Source organism: Phyllobates terribilis, unplaced genomic scaffold, assembly GCF_046119375.1.
Source record: "Phyllobates terribilis strain yellow unplaced genomic scaffold, ASM4611937v1 Scaffold_3__8_contigs__length_932513732, whole genome shotgun sequence".
Taxonomy (NCBI): Eukaryota; Metazoa; Chordata; class Amphibia; order Anura; family Dendrobatidae; genus Phyllobates; species Phyllobates terribilis.
In genome coordinates this window covers 486,689,241-486,709,869 of record NW_027362763.1, presented here as the reverse complement: position 1 = coordinate 486,709,869, position 20,629 = coordinate 486,689,241, and the positions used below count along the sequence as shown (strand labels likewise).

Below are 20,629 nucleotides of genomic sequence, written 5' to 3'. Positions count from 1 at the left end.
GGTATACCACACTTTTTTAAATAGAGATATTTGCGGCTGAACAATGAGCGACACACTCAAACTGCTTTTTTTTTAGATACCAAAGGCCCAATACTGGATAGTACAGCGATTTGACCCGTGGAACTGCGAAACCACACTGGGATGTCGGGCCTACACAAGACTATTTTCAACAGATATATTTTTGTGTCACAACAGTCAGGAGACACTACTGTTTTTCTTTATGGAAAAAACTACCAAAACCTGAATAATAGAGATTTTTTACCATGGAACAGCAAAACCACAGTTATAATTTACTGGTGTATACCAGGCTTTTTAAAATATATATATATATATTTGCGGCTGAACAGTGAGCGACACACTCAAACTGTTTTTTTTAGATACAAATGGCCCAAAAGTGGATAATACAGAGGTTTGTACCGTGGAACTGCAAAACCACACTTGTATTTCTCGGGCCTACACCAGACTATTTTCAACAGATATATTTGTGTCTGAAAAATCAGGGAGACACTATTTTTTTTTTTTTTACAGCAAAAAATGCAAAAATCAGGATAATAGAGATTTTTTACCGTGGAACAGCAAAAGCACACTTCTGTCTCTCTGGCCTACACCAGACTATTTTCAACAGATATATTTGTGTCTGAAAAATCAGGGAGACACTATTTTTTTTTTACAGCAAAAAATGCAAAAAGCAGGATAATAGAGATTTTTTACCGTAGAACAGCAAAAGCACACTTCTGTCTCTCTCGCCTACACCAGACTATTTTCAACAGATATATTTGTGTCTGAAAAATCAGGGAGACACTATTATTATTTTTATACAGCAAAAAATGCCAAAAACAGGATAATAGAGATGTTTTACCGTGGAACATCAAAACCACAGTAATAATTTACTGGTGTATACCAGGCTTTTTAAAATATATATATATTTGCCGCTGAACAGTGAGCGACACACTCAAACTGTTTTTTTTAGATACAAATGGCCCATAGAACTGCAAAACCACACTTCTATTTCTCTGGCCTACACCAGACTATTTTCAACAGATATATTTGTGTCTGAGAAATCAGAGGCACACTTTTTTTTTTGAGGGGGGGGGGGGGCACCAAAAGGTTAATAAGATGGGTATTTGTACATTGTGAAGGAGGAAAAAAAAAAGAGGATTTAGATAAAAAAAAGGATTTTTCCTGGCCCCCGGGACCTGGAGCTAAGTCCAGCAATTTCAGCAACAGGAGCAGCACACAGGACTGTAATGCAGCGTTTGCTGGTATAACCACTGCGTCTCCTATACAGCCTGCCTGCGTGATATACCTGGGATGGATATTAGTCCTGAGAAGGACTGTTTGTTTGATCTGGCAGCCTTTACAGACCCTACACTAACTATTTTGCAGGATATATCTCTCCCTAAATCAGCAGCGCTGTCCCTACACTGTCTGATCCGGAGCGACTGTGTCCAAGATGGCGGCGCCCGGTTTTAAATACTCGAGGTGACGCTGTGCGGCCAGCCAATCACTGTAATGCCCACAAACAACATGGCTGCGGCATTACAGTGACTGGCTGGCAATCCCTGCATGTTCATTGGCTCTGTAAAGAGCGCCAAACATGCAGGGCGGAGACCCGAGCTCCCGCCTGAGTAACCCGGAAATGCTCGGTGCTCGCCGAACATCCCGAGTAGCGTGATGCTCGGGCGAGTACCGAGCAGTGTCGAGCATGTTCGCTCAACACTACTGGTTGTGACAGAAGTCTTAGCTGGAAGTAAAAAGGCCGATGAGAATCCACGCAATGGATGAAGTTGAAAAGAAGAAATGCCAAGGATCGGACAGTAGATTGTGAGGATGGTGGGACAGGAGAGCAGTGAGGAGAGTATTATTGTAATAGTGAGGAAGGGTGTAACCTTCCCCTGGCACTGAAGTAGTTACAATAACATGTTCCCATAGTTAGATTTTTCTGAATTGCTATTAGGTCAAGTTACGGGGTTAAAGTAAGTGGAGTAAGGGGGAAATATAGTGACAGGGATAGACATTGGGCATGTCTTGAGGGTAGATATAATTCCTTGTGGGGCTGCAGTACTTTTTATCAGCCACAAGATGCCACTGCTGGGCACAGTTGTCAGTGAGAGGCAAGGCAGTTGCTAAGCAGATGGCTTAGTGGGTGGAGCCTCTGGGTGTGCTAAAAATAGCTGCAGCCGTTATTTTTGAGTCAGTTGAAGCCCTGTCAGGGACATGACAGAAACTCTTACGTGCGGACGTCCAGGGAAATTGGCTGCTAGGGTAGACAGGGGCTCTCTACCCTCAGACAGTGAATCCGTAGTGTGAACATCTCCTCACGCAGGAGTCCCATTAGCCGGCCGAAGAAACTTAATGGAGGTATTGAGGACCCGGGGAGCTTCTAGTCTGCAGGTAGCAGAGGAAAATAGGACTCCAGGATAAGCCATGAGGGAGATAAAGGATCTGGGCACACTGTCGCTGGTGAGGAACCATCTCTTAGGCTAAGGAATAGAAACAGAGAGATGCTTCACCTAAAGAGAGCACCAGGGCTAAAGATGATTTTAGCACCTGTATGGGAGACAAGAACCTGTTGTGCCTTATCCAATCTACCAGGCTGTAAATATTGCAATTACTCTTTTCCCCCAAGTAAAACCCCAGTTATGGTTAATAACTTTGTGTACTCTGAAATTATTACTGCCCTGGTCCCAGAAGAGAAATGTCTGGAGACAGCCACGACCGGATTGTGTGAAGTAAGTTAATGTCACATGCACAGCCACACATCAGAGGGAGGACTCGAATTTTATGTAAGGTGCCAAAGCGAGCAGGGGCCACAACTCGCCCATGACTACCTCGCTGGGGCACCTTACATTATTATGATTTTTTTAACAGTTTGCCTGGCCCTCTATGGTTCAACAAAATGGAGGCTGCAGCTGGCCACAATTTTGCTTGAATTTGTGCAGAAAAAGTTACAAAAAATCTGTATTCTAGAGAATACAAATTTTGTAAAAGTCAAGAAGAGTTCAATGCCACTTTAATAAATTTGTTCATTTCTATTATCATTCAGTTTATCACACAACTCCAATTCCAAAAAAGCTGGGATTTTGTGTAAAATGTAAAGAAAACAAGAATGCAATGATTTGGAAATCTCTTATAGCCATATTTCATTTACATAGAACACATTGTATAGCGTCCCCTCTTCTTTTTAAAACAATCTGTAAATGTCTGGGAAGGGAGGAGACTAATTGATGTTATTTTTGAGAGAAATGTTGCCCCAGTCTTGTCTGATGTAAGATTCTAGCTGCTCAGTTCTGCGTTCTCTTGGCCAAATTTTTCAATTCATAAAGCAACAAATATTTTCTATTGGTGAAAGTTCTGGACTGCAGGTGGCCTGTTTATATCCCAAACTTCTTCTGCAAAGTCACGCAGTTGTAATGGATACAGTTTGTGGTTCAGCATTGTCTTTCTGAAATATTTAAGGTCTTCCATAAAATAAATGTTATCTGGATGGATGTATATATTATTCTAAAATCTCTATATCAGGGGTCCCGAATCTGTGGCTCACAATCACATGATATGTGGTTCAAGGCTGTCTGTCAGCTTAGTACATTAACCCTTGTTCTAGCAAATAGCTATGAAGAGCAGGTTTCCAGATGATGACTTTTGTGAGTAACCCCACAAGAAGAGCAGATATGGGTGAGCATATACTGCCCTAAGAAAAGGATAATCCTGCCAGTCAAAGCAGGGGCCCGAAGTTGGATGCAATAGTGTGTTGGGAGTGCTAGATGTGAGGATGCCGAAGGTTGGAGAGGTTGGAACCCCTGAATCTAGGTTTCTTACCTCGGTGTGATTTCTGCAAGAAGCTTTTACTGTCAATACACCGGGAAGTAATGGAGGCTCTAGGTGTCACTACTGTGGTGGAAGGAAAGTGGGGGTGAGAGCGACTGGCTCTCAACATAACAAAAGTTGGGGACCACTTCTGTATATAATACTCATAGTGCCTTTCCAGATGTGTATGTCGTCCATGACATAGACACTATTGCAACCCCATGCCATCAGAAATGCAGGATTTTTAACTGTGCGCTGATAACAAGCTGAATGATCCCTCTCCTCTTGAGTTTGCAGGTTTCCGTCTTTTCAAAACACCGAACAGTTTTCCTGTTTTGCCTCAGTCCATTTTAAACAAGCTTAAGCCCAGAGAAGACTGTGTCATTATGCATTGAGCAGTGACTGAAGCCACGTTGGCCCACCCCAATGACTGAAAGTCTAAGGCTGATGACAGGAATAAAATAAATTTTCTCCCGGCAGCGGGGCTCTCAGTGCCGGCACCAGGCAGCTTCAGAACACTATTAACCTGAAAATGAACCCCATATTCAGGTTAATAGAATTTTTTTACATAACAGGTTCCCTTTAACCTCCTACAAGTTCTTTAATCGTTTGCAGTTATAAGTGATGATATGATGCTTGTATAAATATCTGATTTTACACTTTATAATGATTAATACTATTACATTTGTAACTAGTGTCCTTGTTAACTACCTTATTTTTTCTTTATAGACAAAAGATGTCTGATATTGGCTTCACTAATTGATAATCCTATCGTACTAAGCACAACAAATATAAGTATTACATTGCATTTGCCTCCAATTACTACAGAAGCGATCTGTCCATTTATAATAAACTCTACTCCAACATACAGAGTTATACATTGGAGTCCTCTGAATGTCGACCACATGGTTACACCAGATGTCAATAACACCACATTAGTAAGATGTTTTTTTTTTATTGTATTTTCTGATGATTATCTAGTTAGGGACATGAGGAAGCAATTGCATGTGAATAAGATTAGAATCTCTTATATTATTAAATGCGATTATTTAAATGTGAATGTGAAATCAGAAAATGACTCATTGATTAAATTACTTTTTGATATTAAATGTATTTTGAATACATTTTTGAAATTTTATTCAGCTTCCTATATCACTATTTATATAAAAATTATCAGAGATTTAGTTATTTTCATCATAACCACTAGGCCTAATATTAGACGCATACTACTTTTTCTATACAGATGACTTTTCAACAGTCTGATCATCATCAAAGGATCGCAATGACAGATATCACCAACATATATGGTCATGGCTGAAAATGTTGGCTCCCTTAAAATTGTTCCAGAAGATGAAGTATTTCTCCCAAAAAATTATTGCAATTACACATGTTTTGTTATACACATGTTTATTTCCTTTGTGTATATTCGGACAACACAAAAAAACAGCAAGTTGGACGTCATGACACACTAAACCCCAAAATGTGACAGACAAAATTGTTGGCACCTTTCCAAAATTGTTTGTAAACAACTTTGTTTCTAGTATGTAATGCTCGTTCAAATTCACCTGTGGCAAGTAACAGGTGTGGGAAACATGAAAATCACACCTGAAAACAGATAAAAAGGGGAGAAGTTGACTCAGTCTTTGCATTGTGTGTGCCACACTAATCATGCAAAACAGAAAGAGGAGAAGACAACTTTCTGAGGGCTTGAGAACCAAAATTATTGAAAAATATCAACAATCTCAATGTTACAAGTCCATCTTCAGAGATCTTGATGTTCCTTTGTCGATGGTGCATAACATAATCAAGAAGTTTACAACCCATGGCACTGTAGCTAATCTCCCTGGACGTGGACGGCAGAGAAAAATTGATGGAAGGTTGCAACACAGAATAGTCTGGATGGTGGAAAAGCGTCCCCAATCAAGTTTCAAAGAGCCTGTCTTGCAGGCTCAGAGTGCATCAGTGTCAGCGTGAACTATCCGTCGACATTTGAATGAAATGAAACGCTATAGCAGGAGACCCAGGAGGACCCCACTGCTGACACAGAGACATGAAAAAATCTAGACTGCAGTTTGCCAAAATGTACGTGAGTAAGCCAAAATTATTCTGGGAAAGTGTCTTTTGGACAGATGAGACAAAAATAGAGCTTTTTGGTAAAGCACATCATTCTACTGTTTACCAAAACTGGAATGAGGCTTACAAAGAACATAAAACCTACAGATATTGTGGAGGTTCAAAGTTGTTTTGAGGTTGTTTTGCTGCAGCTGGCACCGGGTGCCTTGATTCTGTGCAAGGCATCATGAAATCTGAAGATTACCAACGGATTTTGGGTCGCAATGTAATGCCCAGTATCAGAAAGCTGGGGTTGTGGTCATGTATCATAGGTCATGGGTCTTCCTGCAGGACAATGACCCCAAATTACTTCAAGAGGCACCCAGAAATAGAGGGATACAAAGCACTGCGGAGTTTTGAAGTGACCAGCAATGAGTCCGGATCTAAATCCCATTGAACACCTGTGGAGAGATCTTAAAATTGCTTAAAATTGCTGTTGGGAGAAGGCACCCTTCAAATATGAGAAACCTGGAGCAGTTTGCAAAAGTAGAGTGATCTGGTCAAAAATTTTAGTTGAGAGGTATAAGAAGCTTGTTGATGGTTATAGGAAGCGATTGATTGCCCTTATTTATTCTAAAGGGTGTGCAACCAAATGTTAAGTTGAGGGTGCCTGCCAACCCCCCCATTTTGGGTTTTTTGTGTGAAATTATGTCAAATTTGTCTTTTTATCTCTGTTTTTTTGTGTTGTTCCAATACACACAAAGTAAATAACTGTGTATAACAAAACATGTGTAAGTGCAATATTTTCTGGGAGAAATACTTTTTCTGGAACAGTTTCAAGGGTGCCAACACTTTCGGCTATGACTGTATAGTAGATAACATAGGATCCAATATTCACAATAAGTGATATAGCTCCCCTCCCTCTTTCTTTACAGTGACCTTTCCCCAGATTAGAGCATGCCCAGTTCATACTATTTACTATGTCCAGTGTGAAAGATCAGCTCTGGGTAGACGCAGGTTCACACAGGGATGCAGTCCGCAGGTTCAAAAACAAAATGGTGGTTTATTAAGTGTCCATAAATCAGTCAGGAAAACAAAACATAACAGCCTCTTCCTGGCACAAAAAGGTATAACTGAACAAAAACTCAAAATAACCAGTCCATACTGCACGGCCTCAGCCATTTAAATAAAGTGCTTTTCTCTGCCTCCAGCAGAATCTGAGCAGCACATGCAAGGTCTGCTCACCTTGCCCAACAAACACCGACAGACAGAGACAGGTGCAGCCCTATAATCCGGGCCCATTAACCACCTCTCAGCACTATGTGTGCTGGAGCCTGCTTTTCCGAGTTCTACATCACCAAGGCTTGGTACCTTGGGGACACATACCTCCCGTCCACGACCTGTGCAGCTTCAACCTTACTTTCGGTAAACAAATAGGGTCTGCGTCAGTCTATTACTGCTAATGTCCACGCCAACAAGAGGAACTAGCAGTCTTTTATTAGGGCTAGTGGCCAGTCTGAAAATTGTGGGCCTTCTTTTACTAAACATCACATTTTTATTAAAAAATATATTTTACCTGATTGTAACAATAGGTCATTTTCTGATTACAAATTTCCCTTGACCCCTTACCAACATATGGCCGTGACTTTGATGCGGTTTCACAAGTCGCGCTCGCATCTTCCATGGCAGATGATGGCCGAATTTTTCAGCCATTATCTGCCACTGAGCTGATAACATGTTAAATGCTGCTGTCAATCTCTGACAGAGGCATTTAACAGCACCGGCAGGGGGACGCATCATTCCATGTGCCCATCGGCTCTGTGAGGCAGTGACCAGGATCGTATACGAGGGACTTTATATATCCCCCAGAATGTGTACAGAGACCTATTAAATCCATTGGAGTACATTGCAGTCACAAACTCACCTGTGGCTGCAATGCAGGAATGACGGTGAGCATTGACCTGGTCAGGCTATCTGGCTAAGGCAAATTAAGTAAAACCCGGCTGGGCCTTCATTTCTAGGAGGAGGCTACAGGAAGGCAGTGGGGCGGCCTCCTCCCTCCAACCTGGGTTTTTTCAGTGGCTCTGCCACAGGTCCTTTAAAAACCCTGCATTAAGGAGTAGTGATGTTCAGTGTTGGGACATGCTAGGAGCATAGCAGGAAAGCTCGGCGGGCCTGTGTGTAACTGAACCCACGCCTGGAAAGGCTCTGCACCCGTCAGGCTCTGAGCAGCCCGGCGCGGCCGTTGCCCACGGCAACTGTTGTTTATGGACTCATGTTAACCCCGCTGCGAATCGGAGGACTTTCTGTTTACCCGTGAGTTGCTGAATAAAAGCTGTTTATGTTGGACTTGCTTGGGTCACTGCCTCAGTTACTGCACAGTGTGAACACCACCGTCTTACAGCTCCCATAACATGATCGCGGGGTGTCGATGAATTGCTATAACATGATGGTTTTCCTGTAAAAGCCAGCATTTAGCTGGCATTCATAGGAGATCGTGGTTTTAGCAACACATAGCAGTGCTGAAGCACTGCTGTGTATAGCACAAGTGATTTGATGATTGCAGCTTCAAGTCCCTTATGGGGACTAATAAATGCAATAAAAAGTGAAAAAAAAATGGAAAAAAAAATGCGAAAGTCCAAATCACTTCCCTTCTGATCCTTTAAAAATAAAGCAATAAAAAAAATACACATTCACCTTTTCTACTGGTATCGTTGTGTTCATAAAACTCCAGTCTATTAAAATGTAAAATAATTAATCCAATCAGTAAAAGATGTAGCAAAACAATGGTCTGAAACTCCAGAACTTTTTTTGGCTGCTGCAGCATTGCCATGAAATGCTATTAGAGGCAATCAAAACATCATACCCCAAAATGGTATTGGTAAAAATGTTAGCTTAGGGTGCAAAAAATAAGCCCTCACACAGCCCCATTTCTCAAAAATTTTAAATGTTACGGATCTGACGGCAAAAGCTAATTTTTTTTTACAAATTTTGGATTTTTTTTTCACCAGTTAAGTAAAAAAACTATGCATATTTGGTATCTGTGTACTCGTACTAACCTGGAGAATCATATTGCCAGGTCAGTTTTAATGAATAGTGAATATGGTTAATTAAAAAATGGTGAAATTGCTCCTTTTTTTGCAACTACAACGCACTTGGATTTTTTCCCACTTCCTAGTGCATCGCTTGTTAAAATGAATGGTGTCATTCAAAAGTACTATTTATCCCGCAAAAAGAAAGCCCTCATACTGCTGTGTGGACAGAAAAATGAAAAAGTTATGGCTCTTGGAATAAGGGGAGGAAAAAATTAAATAAAAAAAAAAAGAAGGAAAATAGCCTCGTCAGGAAGGGATTAAAGGAGTTGAGTTGACCTATGATTACATACTACATTTCTTTGTGAGATCACACATGACAAAGTAATGTTTCAAATGGAATGAAAAAATTGCTCCTGTGAGTACAGTTATAACCAAAATTTCTGATACTAATAGATTTTTGTTTTCACATTATTTGCTGCTTCAGTGTTTTTAGATCTTTTGATTAGATTTTTCCATGGTTACTGAAGTACAATTTTAAGCATTTCAGAAGTTTTTTTGACAAATACATCAAGTTTATGCAAAGACTCATTATTTACAATGTTGACCTTAATTTTCCAAGACTTCTGCAATTCGCCCTGGCATGCTGGATATCAGCTACTGGGCCAAATCCTGACTGACCCATTATTGACTAATCAGTGCTTGCAGTTTACCACAATTTTTGTGCTTTTGTTTGTCCACCCACTTTTACCACAGGTTCTCAATTGGATTGAGATCTAAGGAAGTTCCTAGCCATGAACCCAACTTTTAAATGTTTTGTTTACCGAGCCACTTAGTTATCACTTTTGACTTGTGTAAAAAGCATCAAATTGCTCCTGGATTATAGGTTGCTCTTGGAGGATGTTTAGATACCATTCTTTATTAATAACAGTGTTTTTAGGCAAAATTGTGAGTGAGACCATTCCCTTAGATGAAAAGCTACCCCATATATGAATGGCCTCCAGATGCTTTACTGTTGGCATGAGACAGGACTCATGGACTCATGGTATTGCTCACCTTTTCTACTCAAGACCATCATTCTTCCAGATGTCCTAATCAGTTTGAAGGGGGCTTCATCAGAGAAAATAACTTTACCCCAGTCCTCTTACTTCTACTTTCTGCAGAACTTCTGTATGTCCTTGATGTTTTTCTCAGAGAGAAATAGCTTCTTTACTGACCATCTTGATATCAGGTCAGCCTCCAAAGGCATTTGCCTCACTGGGCTTGCACACACACTGACTCCTGTCTGCTTCCATTCCTGACCAAGCTTTGCACTGATTTTGAACAGATCCCGTAGCTGAATCCTCTTTAGGAGATTATCCTGCCACTTGCTGGACTTTCTTTGGTGCCCTGAATACTTCTTCACTGCAGTTGAACCTCTCTCTTTGAAGTTCTTGATGATCTCCTAAATGGTTGATTTAAGGGCACTCTTATAAGCAGCAATATCCTTGCCATTTAATTCCTTTTGCAAAGCAATGAGGACTACATTTTCCTTTTGGAGGTAACCATGGCTAACAGAATAAGTCAATGATTTCAGCACCAATCCCCTTTTAAAGCAACCAGTCTGCTCTTGTAATTCAATCATCATGATAGAGTGATATAAGCTGCCTTGTCCTCATTCACACTTTCTCTTTAGCTAATGAAAAGATCACTAAAATGATGTAAGCATGTCATTTTGTACCCGGGTTGAAAATCAGTGGAAATTGGGTTTTTGTGATGAAGTTAATTTTCATGGCAATGAGTGACATGGCAGTTTTTTTTTCCATTTATCTGATGATTTTTCTTACTAATCTAGAGTTAATGCAATTTGACGCTATAAAAACTGGAAAAACAAACTTTCTGAAAACTAAAATTTGTGGCAGTCTCAAAACTTTTAGCCACAACTGTAGATACACCTGGTATATGCTTGCTAGTGATGAGTGAGTATGTTTTGTTAACCCTTTCGCCGAGTATACTCAGCCAAGCACCGAGTATTTACAGCTTCTCGGTGTTATGTTTGAATCGCTCCCGTGTGCATGATTTGCGACTTTTTGACAGCTTTGATACATGTGAGGAATGTCTGCTTCTTACACAGTCCTCACATGTATTAAAACTGTCAAACTGTTGCAAATCATGCACACGGGAGTGATTTAAACATTTCACCGAGCATGCTATAAATACTCGGTGCTCAGCCGAGCATACTCGGCGAAAGGGTTAACAAAACATACTCGCTCATCACTAATGCTTGTTACAAAATGCAAAATAAATTACTTTCCTCTGTTAATTTGTATATAAGAAGGAGAATAAGGATATGGCAACTTTGTTTCTTAAAGTTCTAAATGTATGTGCCGGTGCCGTATATTAGTAAGATATCATATTCCTGTAGGAATTTCAGGAACAGATAGCAACCGTCTCTGATTTGCATCCATTCTTCTACTATACATTTGAAGTCAGTGCTAGAAACTATTACATATTTCTGCTCGATCAACAACCATTAGGAGTGACAGTCACTGGAAAGACAGCTTATGGGGGTAAGTAATGTCCCATTTAATTACTTATTCACAATATGCAATCTTTTCTAAAGACTATCTCATCTACTGGGGACATACTGTATGCATATCAGCAGGAACTTGAACAATTTGATCTGAGTCTATGATTTTGGGTATATTTTTTAGTGCCTGGAGCAGCTGCGATTATAGATTTGACCATTTTATCAGATTCCTTGGTCAATATAACTTGGGCAGAGCCTTCCAAGCCAAATGGACCCTATGATATTATTCGATATCAGATTAAAGCCAACAGTTTAAGAAGCCCCGCTTCTCCATTGAGAAGAAATGAATTTCCAAATGAAATCCTATCGTGGTCTTTAAATAATCTTGAAGCAGGAACGGATTATGAGTTTAAGGTATAGTAAATTAATTTTTTTAAATTTGTGCATCTATCTATCTATCTATCTATCTATCTATCTATCTATCTATCTATCTATCTGTCTATCTATCATACAGACCAGTTTTCTCTGTTGTCCAATTCTTTAGGTCCTTGCATTTCACCCAGACGAGGCCTGGTATTCACAGAGTAGTGTAGTGAATGGCAGAACATTTAATGCACCAGCTGCTCCCCAAAATATCGTTCCAGGGAATGTAAGTTTAGTACTAGAATGGAGAGCTCCAGCGGAATCCATAAAAGATCACTGGTTTCATCTAAAAGAGGTAAATGTTTATGTATGGATGGTTTATGTTTCTTGTATCATGTTCAGTTTGTTATTAGATCATTGATTTTTATATTTCTACAATTTTCACCAGTTAAGAGGGCACAATTCATATAAACCAACATACCAACACTGCACAAATGGATCAGTCTACATCTGCCTACTTTTGGGAGTTGTTCCAAATACATTCTATCAAGTACAAGCCGTGGTTCTTTTTATGACTGGAGCTCAGAGCATTTCAGATCCCACAAACTTCAAGACATTAGGTTTGTGGTTTATTATATTGGTATTAATGTTTCTGTCCTAGGCACATTTTTGAAGCTGTAGTTGTAAAGCCTAATAAAAAGTTAAAACTGATGAACCTGTGAATTGCAATTGTAATCTAAAATCTTTGCTATTGGCAACTTTACATAATTTTTGTAATTCTCTCATTTCATTATTATATTTTATCATGGAACTGTTGGAGTAAATGACTCACTGTATTACAAAAGAATAGCTCTGGTATTCTGAAAAATTGTTTGGGCTTCAAAGACAAGCAAAATTAGTCTTTTAGTGCATGCTTATATGTGCAAATATATGATGTTTACTTTCCATTTATTAGAACAAAAATTCTCAAGGTTTGTTTACTGAGTAGGCAAATATGGAAGCAAGGATGAATTTACAAAAAAGCATAATCCAATATGTCCTTGTATCTGAAAAATATATATTTTTTATAAATACAGAATTAATTCAAAAATTTAATTTAAAAATATGTTTAAGACCCATATTCTCATCCTATTACAATGTGAGAATCGCATCATTTTACCATGCTATTTGTAATGCTCTTTGTCTGCTTTTGTCTGCTAAGGAGGAAATTTCGTATTTATCCTCAATATTGTATCTGGTCTATTTTAGCTGGTGTCCCTTCCAAACCAGGAATTCCACAAAAATTGCCTGGAGATGACAATACCATCCAGTGGAAGACTGCCATGGATAATGGTAGTAACCTCACATATAGTATACTAGAGTACAGGTAAGTAAATCATTGGATCTTTCTTTTTATTGGGAAGCAATGTTCTACTGCTCAACATAAAAGGTTGGTACCTATAACTGGGAAAACATGTGCTATTGGGTTAATTCGAAGCTCAAGTATATAACATAATATTTGTTCATTAATAGAGCATACTAAAGCTGGCAATTTATTCTAGATAGCTATACATCCTAATCTCACCATACACAAGGTGAATGTGTTCTCAACAGAGAGAGAAGAGTTATCCACTTCCAAACACCTCTGGTGGTGGCTTATGTGTAGTAAGAAAAAAGGATCGGACATGCTAAAATCCAACATGTCTGGCCATTTTTTCCCAGCAATATCTGAAATCAGGAACAACTCCATACACATTAGATGGATAAGCCTTTCTCTGTAAAATGATCAGATTTGTCTAAGGGCAGAGTCAGACCACCGTATAAATAGGAGCAAGCTCAAAACTCAGTTTACAGACTGGCCGGCGGCTCTCCCTACCTGAGTGTGACAGCTGCATAGAAATACATGGAGTTGTCACACTTGGGTCGGGAGAGCCACCGGCCAGTCCATGCACTGTTTTCCAATCTTACTCCAATTTATGTGGCAGTCTGATTCTGCCCTAACATTCAGCTATTGTGTATTACGAACTTAATGTTGGATAATTCTAATAATTAGTTGGCCGACAGCTGTAGGTACATGGTTAAAGCAGCAAACTAAATTTTTGCACTTTCAAAGGATAGCTAAGCTACAGCTCTGCAGGCCACCATTGCGAATTGGAGGCTAAATAAGACAACTCATGTACTGTATAGTCTTATCATTTCCAGATTTGATGCTGTTGACATGTTTTTTTATCCTTTTGTATTACATAGAAAGTATTTCACAATGCAACACCAGACAGATACAAATATATGAATCCCCAATGACGTTTATTTCATTTAGGCTTTCATGTAAAAAGCATCCATCTCTAAAAAGAAGTACATCTTGTGAACTAATGCATGCACAGGAATAGATGCATATACAGAAGTGAAGGGTACTAGGAAGCACTATCTCAGGCTCCATCTCTTTCAAGAATACTTCACTACTATATGTTCAGGACTACTAATAAATAATCTCATCTACAGGAAAGTAATGGACATTAAGGAATTAGACCTGTGGAAACTAGCTTACAATGGATCATGCGGTGACATTTGTGTATGGAAATCTACCGCTTTGGATGGAACGTTCCAGTTCAGAGCAGCAGCTGCCAACATGATAGGTCTCGGAAATGACAGTGACATTAGTGAAGATATTCTGCTATATAAAGGTAGTTACAAATTTATCACAAAACCTTTATTTAGGCTTTTAGTATCTGTATCTGACATAGCCACTGCAATGGGGCTCTGTAATTGGGAAAGGGGCATTTGCACTCAGTGATGAACCTCAGTTAATATCATGTTACCTGCACGCCACTAGGTTTAAATAGGGGCGAGACAGGTCTCATAAATTCTTGGAATCCTGGAGGAACCGTTACTCAGGGTGACCATAGATTGCAGTTTTCCCAGGAATAAGATGTATTCACTTACTGGCGCAGACACACTTGACAGAGTCCTCATGAACGGTGAACAGTAGAATTTAATGTAGGAGCACGGCCAGAACAAATAAAGTTAATTAAAGCAACAGGCTTTCCATGAACAACATCATCAAACAGCTTCTTCATAAAGGCACAGTAGTGACAGTCTCTGTTAGTGGCACAATACAGCGTGTCCATGACAACAGTTTCTTTAGCCACACTATTTAGTGCACCCACCAGCAGTACTTGTCCACAGTACCACTCTTTACCTTCTTGCAGTGAGTTACGGGGGGGGCAGGGGTGGATTAAGAGTAGCAAGGGCCCCGGGCAGTTTAGAAGGCGCGGGCCCCCCCCCCCCCCATACACCTGATGTATCACGTGACATGTCACATGATCCCCTGTGATAGATCATGTGATAGTTCACGTGAAATTAATTTGGCACAATATTAATTATAATAATTTTTTTTAGGCTGTGTGCCCACTATGCGTTTTTTAAGCGTTTCCGCAGCGGCAATTCCGCTGCAGAAATGCTTAAAAACCACTTGGCAGAAAGTCTGCCATGCTCCCCAATGATAATCCGCATGTGCTGTGCACATGCTGCGGAAATTTCCGCTGCGGATTATCATTGCGGAAAAATCCGCAGCACAACCAATTATTTTGCGGAAGCGCTGTGTTTTCGCCGCCATTGACTTGCATTGGAACACATGGAATCCGCATCACTGCATCTGCACATGCGGATTCCATGAGTTTCAATGTGCGGATGGTACCCGGGTTTGGAGAAGAGGAGACTCTCCTCCGGACCCGGGTACCATAGAACCTGTAAAAAAAGAATAAAATAAAAAATAAATATTATACTTACCTTCTGATGGCCCCCGGTGTCTTTATCCGATGCGTCCTGGCTTTCCAGCAGCTCGCGATGGTCTGTAAAGGACCTGCCGTGATGTCATTTAGTCATGTGACGGGTCACGCGACCGCTGACGTCGGCAGGCCATCAGAAGGTAATTATATATTTATTTTTTATTTTTTACCATTCTTTTACGGTCACACTATATAAATCCATGCTGGTTACATGGATTTATATAGTGTGACCAAGTTGCCAAGCACTTTCCAAGTGATGCTAAAATCGCTTGGAAAGCGCTTGTCAACCCACATGCGGAAATGCATGTGAAGAACGCTTCACTTCCGCTTGTCCCTGGCAGGAAAGACGCATGTAAAATCCGCACGTACAATCCGCATGTACAATCCGCAAGCATTTTTTCTGCCAGGGAGATGCAGAAACGCTCAAAAAAAATCCGGAGCATTTCTGCATCGTGGGCACATAGCCTTACATTAATTGTATGACTCAATATTGAGCACACGTAGCCATCTATACACAGCGGGAGGCCGCACGGTGCCATCTATACACAGCGGGAGGCCGCACGACGCCCCCCCAGAGACAGCAGGAGGCTGCACGTAGCCATCTATACACAGCGGGAGGCCGCACGGAGCCATCTATACACAGCGGGAGGCCACATAGCGCCATCTATACACAGCGGGAGGCCGCACGGCGCCATCTATACACAGCAGGGGGCCGCACGGTGCCATCTATACACAGCGGGAGGCCGCACGTAGCCATCTATACACAGCGGGAGGCCGCACATAGCCATCTATACACAGAGGGAGGCCGCATGGTGCCATCTATACACAGCAGGAGGCCGCACTGCGCCATCTATACACAGCAGGGGGCCGCTCGGCGCCATCTATACACAGCAGGAGGTCGCACGGCGCCATCTATACAGAGCAGGAGGCCGCACGGTGCCATCTATACACAGCAGAGGGCCGCACGGTGCCATCTATACACAGCAGGAGGCCGCACGGTGCCATCTATACACAGCAGGGGGCTGCATGGTGCCATCTATACACAGCAGGAGGCCGCACGGCGCCATCTATACACAGCGGGAGGCCGCACGGCGCCATTTATACACAGCAGGAGGCCGCACGGCACCATCAATACACAGCGGGAGGCCGCATGGCGCCATCTATACACAGCGGGAGGCCGCACGGTGCCCCCCCCGAGACAGCAGGAGGCCAGACGGCGCCATCTATACTCAGCAGGAGGCCGCACACAGTCCCGCACGCAGTCACGCACACACACAAACATATACAGACATATACATACATACACGCATAAACACATTTGAAACACAAAAATACATATAAACAGACATCACACAATGATATCTGCCTGCACACACACACACACATACACACACACACACTCTCACACACACACTCTCACACACACACTCTCACACACACAGACACACACAGACTCACCATCCCCTGACTCGGCTCCAGTCCTCCTGCTCTTCTCCAGTGCCCCTGGAGATTCGGGGCCCTGGGCGGTAGCCCAGATTGCCCTCATTATAATCCATTCAAACTTAGTCCAAAAAACATGAGGTCAGACAGCTTCCAAACTGTAATACCACACAAAAGGTCTGTAGCGGCCAATAACCGCCAGACAAGAAGAGATTCTGACAATATTTAAAAAATAACAATTTTATTCAATTAAGAAATTAGAACAATACATTAAAATTAGACAAGGGAAAACCTCCAAAAATCAGGCGAATGGAAAGCACAAATATGGTCCACTGCATACACATAATGTAAATGATGGTGCTTGTAGGATAATACACCTCAATGTAGTAAAAGGTAGCCCCCAAACCAGATGATAGGTATACTAATCCGAGGAATACTGCACCCTAGTATAACGCCAGTGCGACAAGGAGAGCATATCCTCAGCATATACAAAATCAGAGTAAATAGGGATTTCAGAAAGGCAAAAGCAGCTGTAATGGCTGTAGACTGAAGCCCTAGTGCAGTGTGTACTAATATGGGCGATGCCTATAAAAAGGGAACGCTAATACCTGGTACAGAGGTGGATCCTGAAGTGCTGGAGACCAGAGGTGCCTCCCCACTCCCAACGGACGCCGTTTCGCTCAGTCGCTTCTTCCGGGGCGTGTCATTATAATCCGCCTATGCGGGGGGGTGGGGGTAGAACAGAAGGATGAGTCCAGTCCCTAGAACTGGTGTTCAATCCTTTTCTTCTGCTTGAAAATAGTAAGCTCCCGCTGCAACAGTAGTAGTAGTTACCCCTAGCAACTATCAGGCAGTCACAGTAAGAGAGTTCCAGGACCTTCATCAGAGTGATGAAGACATCTGCATCCTTCCAGGTTGTTCTCCAGCTCTGCACTGACTCTACCCAGTCCAACTGGGGCAGGCCTGACCACTCCCCTAAGTTGCGCCCTGTTAACCCCTTTAGTGGCTGAATGCTTAGCAACATCTATACAGTATCTACCCATCAGAATCGATTATTGATGATGGTGTAAAGTGAAAATGGAGAAACTTAGGACGGATTCACACATCCGTCTACAGGCTGCAATCCATAGACTTGCGATGGGTCCCGTAACCTGAACTTGACATCTTATGAGGCTCAGGAGACCTGCAGCCAGTCCATGCATAACAGATTGTGATACATAGATGAGTGAATGTGGCCTAAGACAGATCTCTGGGAAGTCAAGAAAGTGAATAACAGACACAGGGTTAAGAGAAACAGCCAAAATAATCATCTTATCTTATTGAAGCTGGATCCCATTGCAAGTTCTGCTAAGGGGCCAACAAGGGCAAAGATCCAAAATAAATCTAAAATTGTACAAATTAAACCAAATTTGTCCAGGATTAAATAAAAAAAAATGTCTGAAAGCAGGAAATATGTTAAAATCAATAAATAAAATACTCAATATTTACTTTTTCAATCCCAGCTCCGTTGCTCCATAGGTCTCTGTCGATACTACAGGAGTGTCATTGCTTACATCGTTCACTTCACTGCTGCAGCCCTTGATGCAGCCTTTGATACATCAGCTAATGTTTCCATTAGGAGAAATCAAATGGGTGCACAGAAAAGGCTTCTTATGCATAAATCCTGTTTTCCACAAAAAAGCTTCTATGCCAAGCTTTAGGAAAATGTTTACTTTAACACGTTTATCATCCTAGAGAAATCTGGTAATTTTCAAATGTATTATCAGCCATTCTCTGAAAAAAAGTCAGACTGAAATAAAATACAGTAAGTTTTATCTTTAATCAAAACTGGCTGGTAGAAAAATTAAGCTCGTTGTCTGTAGTAATAAAAAAAAATAGTTTAAAATACCGGTAAGAGAGTTTTCAGATTCATATTGGATTGACTGGAGTTGCAGATACAATCGAATTTATTTACGAGTAGGTTATCATGGCCAAGTATGAATGTCTCCCATATATACAGTATCTTGGCATACAGATAAGTAATAGCCAACACTGCAGCCTCAAGCAGCACTGCAGCCTCAAGCAGCCTCAAGTAGAGGAACTTATTTACAAAGGATATTATATGGATTACCAGAAATAAAGGCATGAGCAATGAATATCTGCTGTCCGCTACAGCTGCCTTCCTCCTCTACTGCCAGCTTAGTTGATAACCCTCTGAAATGGGGGGCAAGTGTGGCAAGACCTGTGGTGTATGTAGCTGGTAGATATTATATTAGATATTATTAGAAGTGTTTTTTGAAGACAAGTATTGTGTAGATGAAAAATTCTACGTTTAGAAAGCGAAGAGAGATGGATGGATCCTCCCTAGTGTAATATTGCAAGTGATAAGAAGAAAATAAATGTACAGGATGCCTTCTCACCTATTGGAGTTGCAGTGTGGCTTCAACACCATTATAGATTTGCCATAAGTATAGATCTATACGTCAACTCGTCATTCTTGCAGATGGATTACCAGTCAAGTTGGGAGGTTAGGGAGGAGAACAGATACGTAGGTGCAACCAACACCAGCTGCAATGGGCGCCTGAGTATGGTGTTAGTTTGTAGGATTAAACCATCATGAGCAAAGTGAGTATATAGAACCTAATGCTTTATTGGGAGAAATCTACAACGCGTTTCGATTCCAAACTCAGGAATCTTTTTCAAGCATAAAAATATATCTGTTTGATTTTAAATATAAACAAACCATTCCCTGACACGTGTTTCAGGGTATTTGCACACCTTCAGTGCAATGCTCTAACATCGCTCTGTGTGACTTGGAGGGTCTCACAGCGTGATGTCACTGAGAAGTAGAGAAGACCGGCACTGAACACCAGAGAGAGCAGCAGTAGGTGAGTATATTAATACACACACGCTATATTACATACACATATACATACATTTAATGAATAAAAAACCTTATGGAGTGCTTCTTTAAGGAGAGACACCAATGCTAATGTTAAAATTCTGTGACAGCTCAGGATTTATCCATGTATACACACAAAAAATATATAATTCTTCTAGTTATGTGATATGAGTCCTAGAATAAAAAAGTCAGCTTGGTTAGTCATGGATGGACCAAAGTTATTACAAATCAGCCATCAGATAATGATACATCAAACTAATCTCCTTATCTATAAAAGACAGCCTTTGTTACAAGGCTTATTGGCTACTGAGGCCAAGGGTGCATTCACTTATATTAAGGGGATATTGTGAGCTAATCTTTATTTATTGATGTGAAGAAGGAGAAAAATTAACTATATCTACTTTATAGGAAAGCGCAGGCATTGTACAGTATATGGCCATCTACAGCAATAGACCAGCTTCATTCTCTTTGTAATCAGATAATTTGATTTATCTTCTGCATTACTTTAGTATAGTACAGCACAATTAATCATCAGCTTCTGAGAAGCTAATTCAAAAGTAACAATTAGTATGGCTGCATTTCCTGATTTCGCTTATGAAAAAAGGTCATCATCACTGTTAATAGAAAAACAAACATAATTAGCCATTTTGGAAGTTGCCGTAACTTCTGATCTATTAATATATTGCCATTTTTAGCTGCAATTCCTTGTATTTTTACTTGGTTCTCTAATTCTTCCTTTACTCCGGTAAAGCACTAAGCAGACATTTATGCTCGTTTATTT

The 20,629-nt window shown here is 40.9% G+C and overlaps 1 protein-coding gene across 3 annotated transcripts in view; it reads left to right on the top strand.

Moving 5' to 3' along the window:
- The window catches only part of ROS1 (ROS proto-oncogene 1, receptor tyrosine kinase), a 422,859-nt gene that overhangs the window by 249,157 nt on the left and 153,073 nt on the right, over window positions 1-20,629 (top strand). For all 3 annotated transcript variants that reach the window (XR_012318445.1, XM_073675912.1, XM_073675911.1), the window contains 7 exons: window positions 4,537-4,745; window positions 11,296-11,440; window positions 11,585-11,814; window positions 11,945-12,118; window positions 12,212-12,383; window positions 13,012-13,129; window positions 14,242-14,423. Coding sequence is in view for 2 of the 3 variants with exons in the window: in XM_073675912.1 (XP_073532013.1) it covers window positions 4,537-4,745; window positions 11,296-11,440; window positions 11,585-11,814; window positions 11,945-12,118; window positions 12,212-12,383; window positions 13,012-13,129; window positions 14,242-14,423 (1,230 nt within the window). In the remaining variant the exon portion in view is untranslated. The remainder of the gene's footprint in view (window positions 1-4,536; window positions 4,746-11,295; window positions 11,441-11,584; window positions 11,815-11,944; window positions 12,119-12,211; window positions 12,384-13,011; window positions 13,130-14,241; window positions 14,424-20,629) is intronic.